At 41.3% G+C, this 22,545-nt stretch overlaps 1 protein-coding gene across 19 annotated transcripts in view; it reads right to left on the bottom strand.

Moving 5' to 3' along the window:
• Nucleotides 1-22,545, bottom strand: part of LOC146556037 (uncharacterized) — a 120,387-nt gene that overhangs the window by 64,634 nt on the left and 33,208 nt on the right. For 7 of the 19 annotated variants that reach the window (XM_085250442.1, XM_085250443.1, XM_085250444.1 and 4 more), the window contains exons 4-6: nt 20,625-20,690; nt 17,575-17,640; nt 14,539-14,604 (exon numbers count right to left, since the gene is read on the bottom strand). In XM_085250442.1, coding sequence (XP_085106568.1) covers nt 14,539-14,604; nt 17,575-17,640; nt 20,625-20,690 — 198 coding nt within the window. The remainder of the gene's footprint in view (nt 1-14,538; nt 14,605-17,574; nt 17,641-20,624; nt 20,691-22,545) is intronic. The other 12 variants (XM_085250449.1, XM_085250448.1, XM_085250452.1 and 9 more) reach the window with 12 other exon arrangements.

The following is a 22,545-nucleotide window of genomic DNA, read 5'->3' as shown; positions in this document are numbered from 1 at the left end:
CATGACATGCCTGCAGTGAGGAGTTAAAAATGCCAGAAAACACTGGGGCCAGCTTGTTTGCACGGTGTTTGAGGGTGGCAGGAGACACACCGTCTGGGCCGGGAGCTTTTCGAGCATTCAGACTCTTAAACTGCTTCCTCACATCTGCTTCATGAATATAAAGAGTTGTGGTGGGAGGAGGTGGTGTGAAATCCTCTTTTGTGTGGGGTGAGGAGGGGGGTGTTGTAGGTGAAGTGTTTGAAGGTGGTGATGGCTCTATGGAGGGGGGAGAGGTGGGGGAATGAGTGTCCAAAGTGTCTCTATTGTTGGGGCCGTTGGAGGTGTGAAGGCTGCCTGATGGCTCGTCAAAACGGCAGTAAAAGTCGTTGAGGGTGTTGGCCAAGAGTAAGTCGTCAGTGGAGTGGGGGGTTTTAGGCTTGTAGTTGGTGATATTCCTAAAACCTTTCCACACAGAGAGCGAGTCATTCTCTGAGATCTGCTGCTGCATCTTCTCAGAGTGCTGATGTTTAGCAATGTCCACTTCTTTAGTGAACCTGTACTTGGCCTCTCTGTAGCAGTCCCTGTCTCCGCTTCTGAACGCCTTTCTCTTTTCCAGCCACAGCTTTTTGAGTTTAGGAGTAAACCAGGGTTTGTCATTGTTATAACTCACCCTGGTGCGTGATGGCACAATGCTGTCCTCACAGAAGTGGATATAGGAGGTGACAATGTCCGTAAACTCGTCCAAGCTGTTAGAAGCAGCCTTCATTGTGTCCCAGTCTGTAGACTCCAAACACGTGCGGAGCTCCTCCACAGCCTCGTTGCTCCACAGTTTTTTGATCCTCACGACAGGTTTGGAGAGCTTCAGCCTCTGTCTGTACGCGGGGATTAGGTGGATCATGACGTGGTCAAAAAGTCCAAGTGAAGCGCGGGGCACCGCGCGATAGGCCTCGCTGATCGTGCTGTAACAGTGGTCTAATGTCCTCTCCTCTCTGGTCGGGCATTTAATATACTGCTTGTATTTGGGAAGCTCATGGCTCAGATTGGCTTTGTTAAAGTCCCCAAGAGCAATAATGAGAGAGTCCGGGTATGTCCGCTCCATGTGCAGTATCTGCTCCGCGAGTGCGCACTGACCTGCCTGCGCATCCGCATCTGGCGGGATGTAAACAGCGGCCAGGATGAATGAAGCAAACTCCCGTGGAGAATAAAACGGTTTGCAGTGAATAAAAAGGTATTCCAGAGAGGAAGAGCAGTGCTGAGTGATCACTGTTACATTTGTGCACCAGCCACTATTAATGTCAAAGCAGACACCTCCACCTTTGGTCTTACCAGAGAGAGAGGCCTGCCGGTCCGCGCGCAGCAGATGAAAACCCTCCAGCTTGAGCGTGCAGTCCGGGATGTTCTCACAAAGCCACGTCTCCGTAAAACATAAGACACAGGAGGAGGCAAAGTCTCTGTTCATGCTTCTCATCAGGGCCAGTTCGTCTATCTTATTCCTGAGTGAGCGTACATTGGAAAGGAAGATCCCAGGAAGAGCAGTTCGCAGTCCACGTCTCCTCAGACGCACGAGTGCGCCGGCTCGCTTTCCTCTCTTTCGGCGTCTCACTTTTCTGATCAGAGTCTGCAGTAAATCTGCCGCAGATGCGACAAATATTGGAAATAAATCCACAGGCGTTGTAGTCCTGTAGTTAAGGAGCTCTTCTCTGGTGTAAGAATATCCAGAGGCGTGCCCAGACACAGAAGTTATGCACAAAAACAAAACAGAAGTAACGCACTGAAGCACCAGGGCATCCATACGTGGCGCCATCTTGGAAGTGTATAAGATCATTAGTGACTTTAAGTAAAGCATTTTCTGTACTGTGAAATGAGCGAAAACCAGACTGAAATCTCTCATAGATGTTATTATTAACCAAGTGTGAATGAAGTTTAGCTGCAACAATTTTTTCAAGTATTTTACAGATAAAAGGTAGATTAGAAATCGGATGGAGGTTGTTAAAGTTGTTAGGGTCTAAGGAAGGTTTTTTCAGTATAGGAGTGACTGAAGCAATCTTGAATAAGTAGAAAACGATAACAGTGGTCAATGAAGAGTGAATAATAGCAGAGATAAGTGGGAATAAGGAAGAGAGGCAGGATTTCACAAGCCCTGAAGGCATAGGATCAAGCTGCCATGTGGCAGGGTTAGATTTACATATGAGCTTTTCTGTTTGTACACCCACTGGTACTGCTATAATTATGAGGTGGGAGTGTATGTTTTATATTGCTTTATGTTCTTTAAAAAGAAAACGGCATATTGTTCAATTTATCTTTTGTAAAAGTCGATGCAAAAACTTTAAAAAAAATATCAAAGGGAAAAAAAAAAAAAAAAAAGATTTACATATGAGCTCAGAAATATCTGATAGATCAGGAAGATGAAAGGTGGAAAAGATCTAAAAATGGAAAAAAGGTTCTGGAGAGGGGGTAGACAGAACATTCGAACAGAGCTGCTGGTGAATGTTATTAATTTTTTTTAGTCCAGAACAGCATCAATGAGATACAAGTTTCAGAAGAACAGAAGTGTGATGGTCAAGCGTTGGGTGGCTGGAGAAATATGTTGAGACTATGGTTGCTGGTGTTTCTGGCTTCATATGTCTCAGAACAGAGACAACCCGGCGGGTTGGTTGCCAAGTGGGTAAAAAAAGTTAGACATATGAACAGGTTGGTGGTGTACCTGGGGCTTCTGTTTAAGACTGTGCTTCCTCCTCACCATCACTCACTTGATGCCCTGAGCAGCTCTTTCCCCAGCTGCTCAAGGCCTGCCAGGAGACAGGTAGCGTGGCCTATGCTACCTTCGGCTGCACCGGCAACAGGGGCCTGGCTAGCTATGGGTGTATCAAGTGTGCAAAGCTGAGTCTCCAACTGAGTAATCCTGGCCTCCAGAGCTGCAATTAGGCTTAATTTAGTAGTAGTATGATTACTGCTAAAGGAGGCCAAGGAGTAACTTAACATGTGACACAATGAGTAGGAAAGTGAAGGGACAGGTGAAGAGGCCATGCTGCTAGCGAGCTGGCTACGAGCTTAGCTAAGCTAGCAAAACAGTAAAGACACAGTGAGTGACTACTTTGGCAATAAATTAGGTGTGAATACACAGAGAGTGTGCTTCAGATGACGCTAAGTTATTTAAAAGTTTTTAATTAAATTGCTAAGCAGATAAGCTACTCCAACACACCACTGTGATGGAACAGGAAGTGATACTCTACCGCAGAGAGAGTGAACACCAAGTGACAGCGCCAAGTGACAGCAAGCATGAGTCATTGGGCTTAAATTTAAATAAATAAATAAGTAAAATTACAGAAATCTATAATTAACTTACTTTGATTTGTTGTGGGTGGCCATGGGGGAGTTCTTTTTCACTCAGTAAAAATTTTGAAAATTACCTTAAAAGTCAGGAGTTCAATACCTCCTCAGCAAAAAATTCAGTTGGCCAGATTCCTGGCCGATTTCTGACCTCTGGGCTTTATGTTTGAAACCCCTGGCATACATGGACAACTAATATGCCACCTAGGAAATATCTAGAAGATCAAAAGCTTATCATGAGATGTTATTTATTGATTTCAGGTCTGTGTTTTATTCTATTCATCCATACTTTGTGGTCTGTCAGCTGTTAAATTTAGACCCTAATTCCTTAATTATCAAATGGTTTTTATCTTGTTTGAAAAAGTCACAAAACAATAAGGTGGATAGCACACTTATGACAAAAGTGAGCCATGGGACTAGCCATGTCTCAACAGAAGGGACATTATCTATAATACACAGAACCTTTACAATTTTTTAAAAAAGCCCCAAGGAAATATCTTATAGAGCTAAAAAGATGTATAAAGAATAGAATAGAAATCAACTTTATTGTCATTGCACATGCACAGGTAAAGGGCAACGAAATGCAGTTTGCATCCATCCAGAAGTGCTTTAGTGATATAGATACATTACATTATATATTAGCAATAATATAGATATGTAAGTATATTATATATAATATACACGGTATGAAGTATGTTGTGAATATTCTATAACTATAAGTATGAACAGGATATAAATATAAAAAACTATACAGAATATGAAATAAATAACTTTACAGAAATCTGAGATATACAGCTATACAGAAATGGGAACTATGCAAGTTGTAAACAGTTGTAGGGTTAAAGATTATCGTATGTACAGAATGATTATTTACACAGAGCTATACAGTAGTGCAGTTAAGATAAGTGAGGGTGTAGATAGTTTCTACAGAGGCTATATAAAGTGTTAGTGGTTGTGAGTGGTGGTTCAGTCCATGTTATTATTGTGTGTTTGAGGGTACAGTTGTCCATTGTGTGTGTAGGTGGTTGTGGGTGTGTGTATGTTCAGTCCATGAGTTTAACGTGGGTCAGATGTCAGGAGGCAGAGTTCAGGAGTCTGACAGCTGTGGGGAAGAAGCTGTTCCGGTACCTGGTGGTCTTAGTCCGGAGGCTCCTGTAGCGCCTCCCAGAGGGCAGGAGGGTGAAGAGTCCATGTGATGGGTGACTGGGGTCTCTGATGATTTTCCCAGCCCTTTTCAGACACCGCTTCCTGTAGATGTCTTTTATGGCAGGAAGCGGTGCTCCGGCGATGCGCTGGGCAGTTTTCACGACCCTCTGCAACGCCTTCCGGTCCGAGGCAGAGCAGTTCCCGTACCAGACTGTTATACAGTTGGTCAGGATGCTGAGATAGGACTATTCTCCAGGTAAGAAATAAAAGCATTTCATGAGACTCGTATTGCAAACTAAAATTAATGGTTGCTAACATTTCTCCTCCACAGTAAGGGAATCTAGGAGGAGAGATGGTAAAACTTAGTGTTTCTCAAGCTGGCAAAAAAGACAGTCATACCCCAGGTCGAAAAACCATTTCAGGTACTGCTGTCCATACCTACTGCTGCGAAAGTATATGAGTGACAGACCTGCTTACATCTGACGCACTGTAAACCTGCACGACACATAGCAAATCAGAAGGTCTGGCTACAAAGGGGGTTGATTCCAGGGGCAATCATCTCAACACTAGTGCAGATTGTCCGCAACCGGACCCCTGATTAGGGAAGAAATAGGTTCTAGTGTTCTAGTGTTGCTACTAATTGTAGCATTAGGTCTGATTAGTTATCAGCACAGTCAAATGACAGGCAAACATGATTGTAATGCATGGGGTTTTGTAGTGGCTAATATGGGCCATGATTGGGCATACCTGCTAAAACATAGAAGAAATGGTCGCCTCACCATTGTAAAAAAGAGGAGGCCAAGAAAATAAGGTCACATATCTGAAAAATGCTGAAATAAGGGACACAGGGTTGGATGCTTTAGACATTTGGGCATCAGGCACCGACTGATTTACATTGTTTAAATTACTAATCACTGACACAGATTCTGCATCTGCACATCACACAAGCTTACACTCCAATACGCAGCACAAACCTCACAGGGGGAATGACCCCAAACATAACAAATGCTGACCAGGTATTCGAAAGAGAGGTGGGTTAAATTAAAAAGATTGTGTCACGGTTCTGGGTAACTTTGACACAGCATTTTGAGTTTCTTGTCATTTGGTTCTTTGAGTCTTGTTTATTTATTAGGTTATGGTAAATGGACTGGTTCTTATATAGCGCTTTTCCACTCTTCTGAGCACTCAAAGCGCTTTACACAACTTGTGCATTCACCCATTCACACCCATTCGCACAAGCACAACTGACATTCACACACATTCATACTCCAATGAACGCATCGGAGAGCAATTTCGGGTTAGTATCTTGCCCAAGGATATTTGGCATGCAGACTAGGGGAAGCCGGGAATCGAACCACCAACCTTCCGATCAGTAGATGACCTGCTCCACCACCTGAGCTACAGCCACCCAGGTGGTTATGTGTATATCTTATATTTCTTAGCCCAGTATGACTATACTCTTGAGTTTATTCTGTATTTCTAGTCTCGGTTTGCCTTTGTGATTCCTGTCCTGTTTAGGTCAGCCTTGTCTTCATGTGTATCTGTCTGTTCCCCTAGTCAGTCTGTGTCTCTGTATACTTCCAATTTTACTTTGATAGTTTCTCATCTGGGAGTTTCATGTTCTGTTTTGTGTTTCCCAGAAACACCTGGGAAACACAGCTGGCACTAATTACACTAATGAGACATTAGTGTAATTAGTGCCAGCTGTGTTTCCCAGGTGTTTCTTCTTTGCCGTGTTTCTCTCTTGTATTTAGTGTTTCCATCTGCTCTGCTCGTCATCACGATCTCCCTTATACCCAACAGCTTATCATTGAAATTTCAAGGTCAGGATCTGCATGACTTAAGATGGTGCAATGTCACCTATGGGCAATGAGCCACATGAGCCACTTTGCGTTACTAAAGGATTGGTTTGTTGACAGTTCCACTGGAAGGGCTGATGTGTGATGGTTTTGCTGGGATCATGAGCTGTGATGTAGATTCCCCTGTGCATGGGAAGGAAACCGTACACTAAGCTTCTCTGGTTGTTGACCCTCCCAGACTTGAAGCAGGTGACCCAAACTATAGGGGAGTGGGGCATGGGAAGAACAAAATGGGAGTTGTGTTCCCTAGAGTCTGGAGGTGTGTGTATATGGCTAATATCAGTGCTCCACAGGGAGTGCTCATTCACACCTAGATATCAAATAGCACCTTGGTTTTAGTCCTTTCACTGCTGGGTGACAATGAATAAAAATGTAGATTGTAGAACCGATTCCTGAATCACACTTGGGATGCAGTTATAGGGGATCTCTGAAAAAGTACATTCACCTTCTCTAACTTGGAAGAATAGAATGGCTTTAGATATGTTACTTGCAGAGAGGGGTGGGGTGTGCAGGATTTTCGAAGCTAGTTACGCGTTTATCTCTAACAACACTGCGCCTAGTGGCACTGTGACGCAAACATTAGAGTTCTTTAGTATTTATTTGATTAGCATTCAAATATCTCAGTGAATACTGAATAAAGGTCTACCACAAAGCAAGAAAGTACGAGACAAGGCTAATCAACAGGTATTGGCTAAAGCACATGCTTATTATGCATACACTTTTAACAAAAGATCATTTAGCATGCATGTACATAGGGCTCGAAGCAAAGAGTAAAACAAAGCAAACAAACGAACAAATAAAACAAAACACAAAAACTTCCACCTTAAATAGGTAAATGTATTAAATTCAATTTCATAACAATAATCAAAGCAAAACAGCCAACTGTTTCAGTATTATTAGTTTTGCTGTTTTCATTCTTGATTTATATATCTTTGCTAATACTCTAGTTTTAAACATTTTTATCAAAGGAAAATGAACTACACCTTTTAAAAACACTGCCATAACTATTCCACAAGTTAACTCCTCTAACAGAAAGACATTTCTGCTTTATGTTTGTCCTTATCTTTTTTTTTTTAAGAAATCTGTTCCCCTCTCTGACTTCAAACAGCTGCTGAGTACTGCGGCAAAGCAAGTTATTTTGAGCTTTATACATAATCTGTGCCACTTTATATTCAACTAAATCATAACTTGTAACTTGAAAATAGGAAGAGTATTGACTTTATAGGCATTACCCCATATCTCCATTGAGCTCACTAGCCTTGCTGATGACCGAGCACTCAGGGATAACTGACCATCAAATAGTGGTTTGGTAGATGGAGCGGTTTTGTGTCTTCTCTTTTAGTCTCTTTTGCATTTGCAGCTGAGACACTGATCCAGAGGCTGAACGACAGTGCTCTAACCAAGATCATGTACATGAAAGCGAATGACTAAAGTGATGACCTACAGCCATATGATGACACTACGGGCAACACCACATATAGGGAGAACGGTCAACTCCAGATGATGTCACTGGGTAAGCTCAAGCTAATTCCTGGCATGAAAAAAAAAAAAAAACAGGATACAAAATGATGAAAGTACAATACCTATTACTCTAAGTCAAAAAGGTCACTGTCTATGAGGGTTGTTTTCAAAAGAGTAGCTAAAAGATTTTTAAGGGTCCAGACCCTGGTCCTGAATTTACAAGCCTGGCTTGTGAAGCTACAAACAGGCTACATTTTTTTCAGGTATTATAACAGAGGAATAGCTAAGCAATTAACACATTGAGCAAATGTGTGTAAGGGACAGGTGAAGAAGCCGGCTCCTAATGGGGGGTGGTTAGGAAAATTTTAAGCCTAATCTTAAAATAGAAATAGTGTCTGTCTCCCAAACCCAAACTGGAAGGTGGTTCTATAGAACAGAAGACTGAAAACTGAAGGCTCTCCTTCCCATTCTACTTTAAAGATACTGTAGGAACAACAAGTAAGCCTGCAGTGTGAGCGCGACGTGCTCTAATGGGAAGGTGACTTTGTTTTCATTTTACTCTTTAGGTCTGGATGCAGATTTAAGGGCCACAGTGGAATTTAGCAAATGGGGGAGCACTTTGACCTGTTGTAGTACCATAAGTGGAAGAGAGGGAAAACGGAAAAGAATCATGACTACCAATAATTTTTGGGGGGTAGAAAAGCGGTGAAAACTGCTGTTTGTGGATTTCCTACACTAACAGTATACATATATATTGTCTTTATAGTTGACTGTATAGAGTTGGTATAAAGATTGAAATCAGTGAATAAACTAAGCATAATCAGCGTAATTAATCTCAGCTGCACTTGATGTGGCCAGCTACTGACTAGTATATACCAGTGGCAGTCAGTTTCTGTCCCTCACACTCCAAATAAATGTGAGGGAAAGAAATATTGCCCAGTGGTCATAGATGGTTTAACAAAATGCACACACCCAGATGTTCCAACAGTAGCAAAAACACATTTAAAAGAAATAATACCTGCATATGGAGTGCCAGATAATGAAATTCAGTTTGCAACATAACAACTGTCATGATCCTGGGTCCTTTTGACCCAGCGTTTTGTGTTTTCTCTTCTTGTGATTTTGGTTCTGTTCTTCCTCTGTTTAGTGTTTACTCTGTTCTGCCCGTGTGTTCCTGTATCTAGTGCGCGTTTCTTAGTTTGTGTCCTTTCACGTGTAAGTTCCTGTTTTATTGTGAAGGTCTGCGTCTTATGTGAGTGTTTTCAGTTTGCCTCCCTAGTCTCGTCACGTTAATCACTCCCAGCTGTGTCCCCCACCTGTGTGTAATCTCCCAGTGTTCTCTGAGTGTATTTAAGTTGTGTCTTCTGTCATAGTAGTGGCTGGTTCGTCTGTGTTGTTTCCCCCTCGGTCTCCCTGCGTCTCTCCGTATGTAGCTTTTCCCCTCCCCTACCTCGGCGCCTCAGACCATATCACTGTCATGCTAATGCCTGCCTACAGACCGCTCGTTAAAGTCACCAAACCGGTTCGTAAGCGGATAAAAGTGTGGCCAGAAGGGTCTTCAGAGGCTTTACAGGACTGCTTCAACACCACAGACTGGAACATGTTTAAGCAGGCTGCCACCTATAACAACACCACTGACCTCCAGGAGTACGCAGAGACTGTTACTGCATACATCAACAAGTGTATTGAGGATGTAACAGTCACGAAAACCATAACTGTCCGGGCCAATCAAAAACCATGGATGACAGGAGAGGTCTACAGGCTGCTGAAAGCTCGGAATGTTGCCTTCAGAGATGGAGACGAGGCAAGCCTGAGGACAGCTAGGGCCAACCTTTCCCGTGGCATCAGAGAGGCTAAGAGACAGTACTCCAGGAAAATATCTCATCACTTCAAAGACAGCAGAGACTCACGGAGCCTGTGGCGGGGCATTCAGACCATCACAGATTACAAGCCCCCACCACAGACCTGTGATAGCACTATCCCCCTGCTGAACGAGCTGAACACTTTCTTTGCTCGCTTTGAAGTCCAAAACAGCAGCACTGCACAGAAGACCCCACCCCCTCCTGGTGACCAGGTGAAGACTCTGTCCCCGGACAGCGTGAGGAGATCCCTCAGCAGGATCAATGCACGTAAAGCTCCGGGTCCTGACAACATTCCTGGTCGTGTACTGAGAGACTGTGCAGTGGAACTCACTGATGTCTTCACAGACATCTTCAACATATCACTCATCCAGGCTGTCGTCCCCACATGTTTTAAAGCCACCACAATCATTCCGGTTCCAAAAAAGTCATCTCCCTCCTGCTTTAATGACTACCGTCCTGTTGCACTTACTCCCATCTTGATGAAGTGCTTCGAACGACTAGTCATGCAACACATCAAGACTGTCCTGCCCCCCTCCCTGGATCCCTTCCAGTTTGCGTATCAGCCCAACCGCTCAACCGATGATGCCATCTCCACTGCACTCCACTCGGCACTCACACACCTGGACAAAAAAGACTCATATGTTCGAATGCTGTTCATAGATTTCAGTTCAGCATTCAACACTATAATCCCCCAACAGCTCACTCAAAAACTGGTCCAGCTGGGGCTCAACACCTCACTGTGCAACTGGCTGTTGGATTTCCTCACCGGAAGACCTCAAGCAGTACGGGTCGGCAGTAATACATCCAGCACCATCATTTTAAACACGGGGGCCCCGCAGGGATGTGTGCTGAGCCCCCTCCTCTTCACTCTGCTGACCCATGACTGCACTCCATCATACAGCTCCAACCTCTTAGTCAAGTTTGCGGACGACACAACGGTGGTGGGTCTCATTAGCAACAGGGATGAGACCGACTACAGAAGTGAGGTGAGACGCCTGGCCACGTGGTGTGCTGACAACAATCTCTCTCTGAATGTGGAGAAGACAAAGGAGATTGTTGTGGACTTCAGGAGAATGCACACCCAACATGCTCCTCTGACCATTGACGGAGCGTCTGTGGAGAGAGTGAGCAGCACCAAGTTCTTGGGTGTGCACATCACAGAGGATCTCTCCTGGACGTACAACACCACAGCACTGGCCAAGAAATCACAGCAGCGTCTCTTCTTTCTCCGCAAACTAAGAAGAGCAGGAGCACCAGCCCCCATCATGTACACTTTCTACAGAGGCACCATTGAGAGCATCCTGTCGAGCTGCATCACTGTGTGGTTTGGAGCCTGCAATGCGTCCTGTCATAGAACCCTCCAACGCATAGTAAGAGCTGCAGAGAGGATCATTGGTGTCTCTCTCCCCTCCCTCCAGGACATTTACAGCACCCGTCTCACTAAAAAAGCCCTTTGCATAGAGGCTGATCCCACGCACCCAATGCAAAGCTTCTTCAAACTGCTGCCGTCAGGGAGGAGACTGCGGAGTCTCCAGGCCAGGACCAGCAGGCTGAAGGACAGCTTCATCCATCAGGCTGTCAGGAAGCTTAACTCCCTCCCGATTCTGCCCCCTCTCCCCTCTCTCTTCCATGGTCTCACTAATCTCTGTCACACATACACACACACACACACACACACACACACACACACACACACACACACACACACACACTCTCTGACTCACTCACTGGCCTGCACCAGTTACCAGTCACTTTGTGGAGCATTGGACTGCCATTACCTCATAAGACTTTGTTGTTACACTATCTCTTACCGTACATTACTAAATCTCCATTTGCACTATTTGCCTATTTGCACTACTCTGCCTGGTTTACACCCAATGCCATTTACCCATTATATTGTATATTGTATAGCTTTCTTGTTATATGTAAAATTGTATTGTATTTATTTAAATTTTTACTTTTTAATTATTTTACTTGCATTTTTAATCACTCTTATATTTAAATGTTCATTTGCTATTTTATCTAGGGATTGAGAGTAACAAAGTTTCTATTCTCTGTATGTCCTGTACATGTGGCAGAATTGACAATAAAATTGACTTTGACTTTTGACTTTGATGTATTTCCCCGGACCTCCCTGCATCTTCGTTTCTGGTTTGTTTTGTTAGTTTTACCCAGTTTAGGTTTCCGGTTTCATGTTCACCCTCCATTGCTGGGGACAACAACGTCACATTAGAAAGGTATAGTAATCATCCACAACTATTTTCGGTTGCAGATGATAAAGGATTCAGAAAGTGCGGATTCATGCGGGCCCATATGACAGAGAATGTGCATCTTCTTTTTGTTTTCATATTATAATTTATATTTAACTGTGTTGTGTTTTGCAGTGTCTTGTGTTGTTTTCACTTTAAATTTGTAAAAGGAAACAGCTGAAAATTTAAATAGTTAAAAATTGAAATGTGAATAGTTGATTTTTGTATTATATGATTAATTTATTACATTTTATGTGGAGTGAATAAATAAACGTATATTTACGGTGGTCCCTAGAGACAAAGCACATACAAACTTCAAATCACGTACGAACTCTGAAGCATGTACAAACTCCAAGACACGTAAAAATACGTACAAACTCCAAAACACGTAAAAACTCCAAAACACGTAAAAACTCCGAAGCACATAAAAACTCAAAACACGTACAAAAGACAACAGAAGTGCTCCAGGATGCTGGGCGCAGTGTTGAGCTTTTGTTATCTTGTGGAAGTTCAGTTCATGCTAGAAATGTATCTTGGAGTTTGTACGTGTTTTGTCTCTAGGGGCCACCGCATATATTTATATATAAACATATATAAATAAAACCACTTTTTTTACGTTAGTAATTCTTTTGTGCATAATTTTATATTATTGTGAATACTAAATTAATTAAAGCAACAAAACAACCTGAAGAGCCGGTTCGGAGCCGAAAGAGCCGGCTCTTTTTAGTGAACCGAGCCGAAAGAGCCGGCTCTCTAAAAAGAGCCGGAAATCCCATCACTAGTGCCGTCTCAAACCCAGTGAAGATCAACCAGTTAATCATCCATAGGGAAAACAGACAAGGAAATAAACATGGACACACCAAACCCTTGGCATTCTTTTAGGGGGCCAGGGACTTGCGGTATGAAAGGCACTCAGTGTAATTTTTAGTAATTGCTATCATAATCCTGGTTATTAAACTGGTTGGATGACAAACAGAAACAAAGTATATTAAATCAAATAGGCAGACAAGTGAAAAGCACAGCCTTTTGCACTAAGTAATGTTAGTGAATTGATAGGACTGCACTACACACTGCAATTTTACAGTAAAATGTTTGTACCATACACTAAACAGTGCAAATAACTAAATCAGTTGGTTCCAGGTATTAAAGGTTATTGTACTTGTTTCGCCAGGTAGAAATGTTGGGACGCACCGAGGTCATCAGTGTGACTCAAAATAACGGTAACGCTTCGGTCATCCAGGATGACTTCTGATGGCTCTGAAGGGATAAGATTCTTTGTCCAAAGCTGCCACCTAACATAAGCAGAGCAGCTGAATTGCAGAAAAAACATTTTTTGACAAAATGTGTTTTTAATTTACTTTATTAACTATATAGTTCTAAGGAGCCTTGCTTTGGTTTGAGCACAGTTTAGACAAGGAAGAAAAGAAGGGAAATTTTGTTTACCCATTGCTCATCTTACGTCTGCAGAAAAAAAGTTCATGTTTGGGGTACTTGGAAGGGGATTTGTAAAACAGGAAAAGGGGTCTTGGAAAAAGAAATGAACTAGAAGCAGGACAGCTGGGGTAATAAAGATACGGTCTCATCATGTCTGCATGTGCAGTGGAAAGTTCCATACATTAAGTACTTCCAAAGCTCAGGATGTATCCCACCATAAATTAGGGCAAGGCATTGTATAGTTTGGAATCATACTGAGCACAGCAGTGTATAGATTAGGTCTGAAGTAAATTTGTTGAAAACACCATTCTGCGACTCTATGATCATTGCTTAAGCATTTTGATAAAAATTGTTTTGATACTCTGCACTATACGTGCCAAACAGAACCAGGGGGACTCTCAGCGGCTGACAATCACCTCAATGTCATCTGTCGTCAGTTGGCTGAGAGCGACAATTCTATCAAGTGACTATATCTGCAGATGACAAATTAGGAGAGAGGGCACAACCACGAAGGAGGATACCGCAATTAGCACAAGAAAACTGAAACTATATATATAAACACCGGATAACAAGAGGATGGGAAATGGGTGGGAACACAGCAGGGTTACCTAAAATAATGATTAGGGAAGAAATAAAATCAAACCCCAGGTACAGGTAAAAACAGACACCAAAATTAAACAGGAAAGAATGGAGACAGAAACAAAGACTTGAACGGTAACATGAAGAAAAGAGTGATCCAGAGCTAGAAACACCAGGAAATCAGGAATAACCAGGAAAATCATGAACTAAAAAATGCAGTATGAAACAAAAACAGGGTCATATAATGATAAAGAAAACTCAAATCCCATGAACCATGCTATATGAAGCACTGATGCGTTATTTTAATTCTCCAGAAATTAATTAATTGTGCTTGACTGATTTCATTTCATGTTTTTATTTATCTGCAGAACTATGATTTATGGTTGTTTTGTATTTAATTAAATCTCTGTTTCAAAAAACATTTAGAAAAGTTTTTCATGTCTTTCTTTACCTCATGTCTTTAACTTCCAAGCTGAGTACAAGGATTATAGGCAGTCATTATTTAGTTTTTTTTAAAAGCCTTCTGATTATAGATTTATTATTTAAAACTCTGGTTTTGTGAACATTGGTGACTCATTGGATGGTTGTTATTTAAACTGTCAAATCAAATAATTGAGCAATTTTAGAAACAATCTTTACTGTTTAGTTTCATGTTGTCCAGAAAGCTGGTATCCGGTCCTCTCATCCTGTCTTTTAGGTTTCCTGCTGAAGAAAAGAAAATATTTGATATCAGTTTATTTTACTGTAACTGATCCAGTTAATAACTAGTAGTAAACCAGTTTGAATACTACTATGCAGTAAAAATCTAGGGGGGAAAATGATATGGGTATAAAAGTGAAAATGAGTATTTCTACACTGAGAGATTTCAAGGTCAAACTCCAAGATTTCTTTAGTATCACCGTTATTTTTTAATGAGTGTTTGTTTATTGTGTGGCAAAAAACCCATCAAAACCCTAACCCTAAAACAGTCGTAATAATACACGATTAATTCACACACACAAAAAAACAACACACACATGAACATCCTTATTTCATAACAGTTTGGATATTTCAAGCAGTGATATGACACCTTGCACGGAATTTGCACTTGTGTTCCCCCAAAACTTCCCCAATAGCTTGTGTCAAAACAAATGACCAAACATCCTCCAGCTTCGGTCTCCTGAGGGGCACCAGGCAGGGATCCCCACTCTTTCCTTCATTGTTTGCAATTTTTATTGACAGGGCAATGGACCGATCATGGCTCAAGAGTTGGGAGTTCGCCTTGTAATCAGAAGGTTGCTGGTTCGAGTCCCGGCTTGGACAGTCTCGGTCAATGTGTCCTTGGGCAAGACACTTCACTCTTTACCTACTGGTGGTGGTCAGAGGGCCCTGTGGCGCCAGTGTTCGGCAGCCTCGCCTCTGTCAGTGCACCCCAGTGTGGCTGTGGCTACAATATAGCTTGCCATCACCAGTGTGTGAATGGGTGGATGACTGGATGTGCAAAGCGCTTTTGGGTCGTTATGGACTAGTAAAGCACTATACAAATACAGGCCATTTACTATTTATAAGATGCAAGAATGTAGAACATATAATAAGTCTTTATGCCAATAATGTTTTCCTTTTCCTCCAAAAGTCACAAGCCACTCTCTCTGGGATAATTCGATTAATAAACTCTTTTTCAAGTGTTTTAGATTATTCACTTAACTGGTTAAAATCTACTAATCTTCCCATTAACTGCTCCTTCCATATTTCTTCTTCTACTCCTCTGCAATGTGAAAATATTAAATATTTAGGTATTAATGTCTCCCCCAAGCTTGCCGATTTAACTAAATTAAACCGCATCCAACTTTAAAGAAAGTAAAAAACAATCTGGCTAGATGGAATTCTCTACCCATATCACTCATGGGAAGGGTTGCTTCAATAAAAACAATGGTCTTACCACAAAGAAAAATTATTTATTTTCAATGATCCCGAGTAAGCCATCACCAGACTGATTCAGATCTCTGGATTCGTATATTTCTAAATTTCTTTGGAAAGATAAACCCCAGGGTATCAGCTTAAAAATGCTAGAAAGGACCAAGGATAAAGGAGGACAAGATCTGTCTAACTTTCATCACTACCTCTTAGCCAACAGGCTACAGTTCATCTCAGGATGGTTAAAACATACTGTCTTAGATGAGCCCTGGCTAGATGTAGAACAGGCACTATGCAATAATCTAGAGATTGAAGACCTACAATTTATCAGCTCAAACATCAAACGACATGAATGCTTTAAAAGCATCAACATCAGGCGTTCTCTGACGGCATGGTGGGAGTTTTAAAAAATGACTAATTCTTCATTTATCCCATGTGTCACGACTGTTGTTGCAATTTTAATATGTAAATCTGAGTGTGCAGGTGCTCCTCCATGATTGGTGCATCCAGAGTGGACAAATTGTACCGACTGGCTACTGACCGGGAGGCAGCGCATAAGAAGACACCGCCAGGGACTGCCAGGTAATTCATCCTCGGCGCAACCCAACCAGCAGACCGTGTGTTCACTGTTTAACTATGTTGGTTTAATGTAGGAGCATGTAGGAGTGGACCGCCTTTTTGTTCGATTACTGTTTTCTCCTGTTTTTGTTTGGGTAGGTAGGTAAGTAATTGTCGTTTGGTTTAGTTCTTTTGAATAGGTAAGTTTGATTTACTCCTGAGATAGGCTCCCTTTTGTTTGTTGTTTTGGCCTTGGGTTCACCCCGAAGTTATAGTCCGCTCCCTTCCTTTGTTTTTAAATTCACTCATTGCAAATAATTCACTGTCTCAAAATATTAATTGCATGATGTGCTGCTTGGGGTTGGATAGGGATGGATCGCCCCTTTTGTTATGGTCTGGCCGGGCCTAGATGGGCCATAACATAATTGGGGGCTCATCCGGGATTTGAACTCGGGACCTCTCGACATATTGCAAAACAATAATGTTATTAATATTCCAGATTGGAGTTGTAACCACGAAGGAGGATACTGCAAAGAGCACAAGAAAACTGAAACTATATATGTAAACACCGGATAACAAGAGGATGGGAAATGGGTGGGAACACAGCAGGGTTACCCTAAAATAATGATTAGGGAAGAAATAAAATCAAACCCCAGGTACAGGTAAAAACAGACACCAAAATTAAACAGGAAAGAATGGAGACAGAAACAAAGACTTGAACGGTAACATGAAGAAAAGAGTGATCCAGAGCTAGAAACACCAGGAAATCAGGAATAACCAGGAAAATCATGAACTAAAAAATGCAGTATGAAACAAAAACAGGGTCATATAATGATAAAGAAAACTCAAATCCCATGAACCATGCTATATGAAGCACTGATGCGTTATTTTAATTCTCCAGAAATTAATTAATTGTGCTTGACTGATTTCATTTCATGTTTTTATTTACCTGCAGAACTATGATTTATGGTTGTTTGTATTTAATTAAATCTCTGTTTCAAAAAACATTTAGAAAAGCTTTTCATGTCTTTCTTTACTTCATGTCTTTAACTTCCAAACTGAGTACAAGGATCATAGGCAGTCATTATTTAGTCTTTTTAAAAGCCTTCTGATTATAGATTTATTATTTAAAACTCTGGTTTTGTGAACATTGGTGACTCATTGGATGGTTGTTATTTAAACTGTCAAATCAAATAATTGAGCAATTTTAGAAACAATCTTTACTGTTTAGGTTCATGTTGTCCAGACTGCTGGTATCCGGTCCTCTCATCCTGTCTTTTAGGTTTCCTGCTGAAGAAAAGAAAATATTTGATATCAGTTTATTTTACTGTAACTGATCCAGTTAATAACTAGTAGTAAACCAGTTTGAATACTACTATACAGTAAAAATCTAGGGGGGGAAATGATATGGCTTTAAAAGTGAAAATGAGTACTTCTACACTGAGAGATTTCAAGGTCAAACTCCAAGATTTCTTTAGTATCACCGTTATTTTTTAATGAGTGTTTGTTTATTGTGTGGCAAAAAACCCATCAAAACCCTAACCCTAAAACAGTAGTAATAATACACGATTAATTCACACACACAAAAAAACCACACACACATAAACATCCTGATTTCATAACAGTTTGGATATTTCAAGCAGTGATATGACACCTTGCACGGAATTTGCACTTGTGTTCCCCCAAAACTTCCCCAATAGCTTGTGTCAAAACAAATGACCAAACATCCTCCAGCTTCGGTCTCCTGAGGGGCACCAGGCAGGGATCCCCACTCTTTACTTCATTGTTTGCAATTTTTATTGACAAGCTACAGTAAATAAGGGCAATGGGCCGATCGCGGCTCAAGAGTTGGGAGTTCGCCTTGTAATCAGAAGGTTGCTGGTTCGAGCCCCGGCTTGGACAGTCTCGGTCAATGTGTCCTTGGGCATGACACTTCACCCTTTGCCTACTGGTGGTGGTCAGAGGGCCCGGTGGCGCCAGTGTTCGGCAGCCTCGCCTCTGTCAGTGCACCCCAGTGTGGCTGTGGCTACAATGTAGCTTGCCATCACCAGTGTGTGAATGGGTGGATGACTGAACATGTAAAGCGCTTTTGGATCGTTAGGGACTAGTAAAGCACTATACAAATACAGGCCATTTACCATTTATAAGATGCAAGAATGTAGAACATATAATAAGTCTTTATGCCAATAATGTTTTCCTTTTCCTCCAAAAGTCACAAACCACTCTCTCTGGGATAATTCGATTAATAAACTCTTTTTCAAGTGTTTTAGATTATTCACTTAACTGGTTAAAATCTACTAATCTTCCCATTAACTGCTCCTTCCATATTTCTTCTTCTACTCCTCTGCAATGTGAAAATATTAAATATTTAGGTATTAATGTCTCCCCCAAGCTTGCCGATTTAACTAAATTAAACCGCATCCAACTTCAAAGAAAGTAAAAAACAATCTGGCTAGATGGAATTCTCTACCCATATCACTCATGGGAAGGGTTGCTTCAATAAAAACAATGGTCTTACCACAAAGAAAAATTATTTATTTTCAATGATCCCGAGTAAGCCATCACCAGACTGATTCAGATCTCTGGATTCGTATATTTCTAAATTTCTTTGGAAAGATAAACCCCAGGGTATCAGCTTAAAAATGCTAGAAAGGACCAAGGATAAAGAAGGACAAGATCTGTCTAACTTTCATCACTACCTCTTAGCCAACAGGCTACAGTTCATCTCAGGATGGTTAAAACATACTGTCTTAGATGAGCCCTGGCTAGATGTAGAACAGGCACTATGCAATAATCTAGAGATTGAAGACCTACAATTTATCAGCTCAAACATCAAACGACATGAATGCTTTAAAAGCATCAACATCAGGTGTTCTCTGACGGCATGGTGGGAGTTTTAAAAAATGACTAATTCTTCATTTATCCCATGCGTCATGACTGTTGTTGCAATTTTAATATGTAAATCTGAGTGTGCAGGTGCTCCTCCATGATTGGTGCATCCAGAGTGGACAAATTGTACCGACTGGCTACTGACCGGGAGGCAGCGCATAAGAAGACACCGCCAGGGACTGCCAGGTAATTCATCCTCGGCGCAACCCAACCAGCAGACCGTGTGTTCACTGTTTAACTATGTTGGTTTAATGTAGGAGCATGTAGGAGTGGACCGCCTTTTTGTTCGATTACTGTTTTCTCCTGTTTTTGTTTGGGTAGGTAGGTAAGTAATTGTCGTTTGGTTTAGTTCTTTTGAATAGGTAAGTTTGATTTACTCCTGAGATAGGCTCCCTTTTGTTTGTTGTTTTGGCCTTGGGTTCACCCCGAAGTTATAGTCCGCTCCCTTCCTTTGTTTTTAAATTCACTCATTGCAAATAATTCACTGTCTCAAAGTATTAATTGCATGATGTGCTGCTTGGGGTTGGATAGGGATGGATCGCCCCTTTTGTTATGGTCTGGCCGGGCCTAGATGGGCCATAACATAATTGGGGGCTCGTCCGGGATTTGAACCCGGGACCTCTCGACATATTGCAAAACAATAATGTTATTAATATTCCAGATTGGAGTTGTAACCACAAAGGAGGATACTGCAAAGAGCACAAGAAAACTGAAACTATATATGTAAACACCGGATAACAAGAGGATGGGAAATGGGTGGGAACACAGCAGGGTTACCTAAAATAATGATTAGGGAAGAAATAAAATCAAACCCCAGGTACAGGTAAAAACAGACACCAAAATTAAACAGGAAAGAATGGAGACAGAAACAAAGACTTGAACGGTAACATGAAGAAAAGAGTGATCCAGAGCTAGAAACACCAGGAAATCAGGAATAACCAGGAAAATCATGAACTAAAAAATGCAGTATGAAACAAAAACAGGGTCATATAATGATAAAGAAAACTCAAATCCCATGAACCATGCTATATGAAGCACTGATGCGTTATTTTAATTCTCCAGAAATTAATTAATTGTGCTTGACTGATTTCATTTCATGTTTTTATTTATCTGCAGAACTATGATTTATGGTTGTTTGTATTTAATTAAATCTCTGTTTCAAAAAACATTTAGAAAAGTTTTTCATGTCTTTCTTTACTTCATGTCTTTAACTTCCAAACTGAGTACAAGGATCATAGGCAGTCATTATTTAGTCTTTTTAAAAGCCTTCTGATTATAGATTTATTATTTAAAACTCTGGTTTTGTGAACATTGGTGACTCATTGGATGGTTGTTATTTAAACTGTCAAATCAAATAATTGAGCAATTTTAGAAACAATCTTTACTGTTTAGGTTCATGTTGTCCAGACTGCTGGTATCCGGTCCTCTCATCCTGTCTTTTAGGTTCCCTGCTGAAGAAAAGAAAATATTTGATATCAGTTTATTTTACTGTAACTGATCCAGTTAATAACTAGTAGTAAACCAGTTTGAATACTACTATGCAGTAAAAATCTAGGGGGGAAAATGATATGGCTTTAAAAGTGAAAATGAGTACTTCTACACTGAGAGATTTCAAGGTCAAACTCCAAGATTTCTTTAGTATCACCGTTATTTTTTAATGAGTGTTTGTTTATTGTGTGGCAAAAAACCCATCAAAACCCTAACCCTAAAACAGTAGTAATAATACACGATTAATTCACACACACAAAAAAACCACACACACATAAACATCCTGATTTCATAACAGTTTGGATATTTCAAGCAGTGATATGACACCTTGCACGGAATTTGCACTTGTTTTCCCCCAAAACTTCCCCAATAGCTTGTGTCAAAACAAATGACCAAACATCCTCCAGCTTCTGTCTCCTGGGGGGCACCAGGCAGGGATCCCCACTCTTTACTTCATTGTTTGCAATTTTTATTGACAAGGTACAGTAAATAAGGGCAATGGGCCGATCGCGGCTCAAGAGTTGGGAGTTCGCCTTGTAATCAGAAGGTTGCTGGTTCGAGCCCCGGCTTGGACAGTCTCGGTCAATGTGTCCTTGGGCATGACACTTCACCCTTTGCCTACTGGTGGTGGTCAGAGGGCCCGGTGGCGCCAGTGTTCGGCAGCCTCGCCTCTGTCAGTGCACCCCAGTGTGGCTGTGGCTACAATGTAGCTTGCCATCACCAGTGTGTGAATGGGTGGATGACTGAACATGTAAAGCGCTTTTGGGTCGTTAGGGACTAGTAAAGCACCATACAAATACAGGCCATTTACCATTTATAAGATGCAAGAATGTAGAACATATAATAAGTCTTTATGCCAATAATGTTTTCCTTTTCCTCCAAAAGTCACAAACCACTCTCTCTGGGATAATTCGATTAATAAACTCTTTTTCAAGTGTTTTAGATTATTCACTTAACTGGTTAAAATCTACTAATCTTCCCATTAACTGCTCCTTCCATAATTCTTCTTCTACGCCTCTGCAATGTGAAAATATTAAATATTTAGGTATTAATGTCTCCCCCAAGCTTGCCGAATTAACTAAATTAAACCGCATCCAACTTCAAAGAAAGTAAAAAACAATCTGGCTAGATGGAATTCTCTACCCATATCACTCATGGGAAGGGTTGCTTCAATAAAAACAATGGTCTTACCACAAAGAAAAATTATTTATTTTCAATGATCCCGAGTAAGCCATCACCAGACTGATTCAGATCTCTGGATTCTTATATTTCTAAATTTCTTTGGAAAGATAAACCCCAGGGTATCAGCTTAAAAATGCTAGAAAGGACCAAGGATAAAGGAGGACAAGATCTGTCTAACTTTCATCACTACCTCTTAGCCAACAGGCTACAGTTCATCTCAGGATGGTTAAAACATACTGTCTTAGATGAGCCCTGGCTAGATGTAGAACAGGCACTATGCAATAATCTAGAGATTGAAGACCTACAATTTATCAGCTCAAACATCAAACGACATGAATGCTTTAAAAGCATCAACATCAGGTGTTCTCTGACGGCATGGTGGGAGTTTTAAAAAATGACTAATTCTTCATTTATCCCATGTGTCATGACTGTTGTTGCAATTTTAATATGTAAATCTGAGTGTGCAGGTGCTCCTCCATGATTGGTGCATCCAGAGTGGACAAATTGTACCGACTGGCTACTGACCGGGAGGCAGCGCATAAGAAGACACCGCCAGGGACTGCCAGGTAATTCATCCTCGGCGCAACCCAACCAGCAGACCGTGTGTTCACTGTTTAACTATGTTGGTTTAATGTA

The sequence above is a fragment of the Mchenga conophoros genome, linkage group LG16 (assembly GCF_057382185.1).
Source record: "Mchenga conophoros isolate Kocher_MC1m ecotype Shallow Benthic linkage group LG16, M_conophoros_male_GT1.1, whole genome shotgun sequence".
NCBI classification, from domain to species: domain Eukaryota; kingdom Metazoa; phylum Chordata; class Actinopteri; order Cichliformes; family Cichlidae; genus Mchenga; species Mchenga conophoros.
Note: the sequence above shows the minus strand (reverse complement) of the source record. Positions and strands in the feature narration are given on the sequence as shown.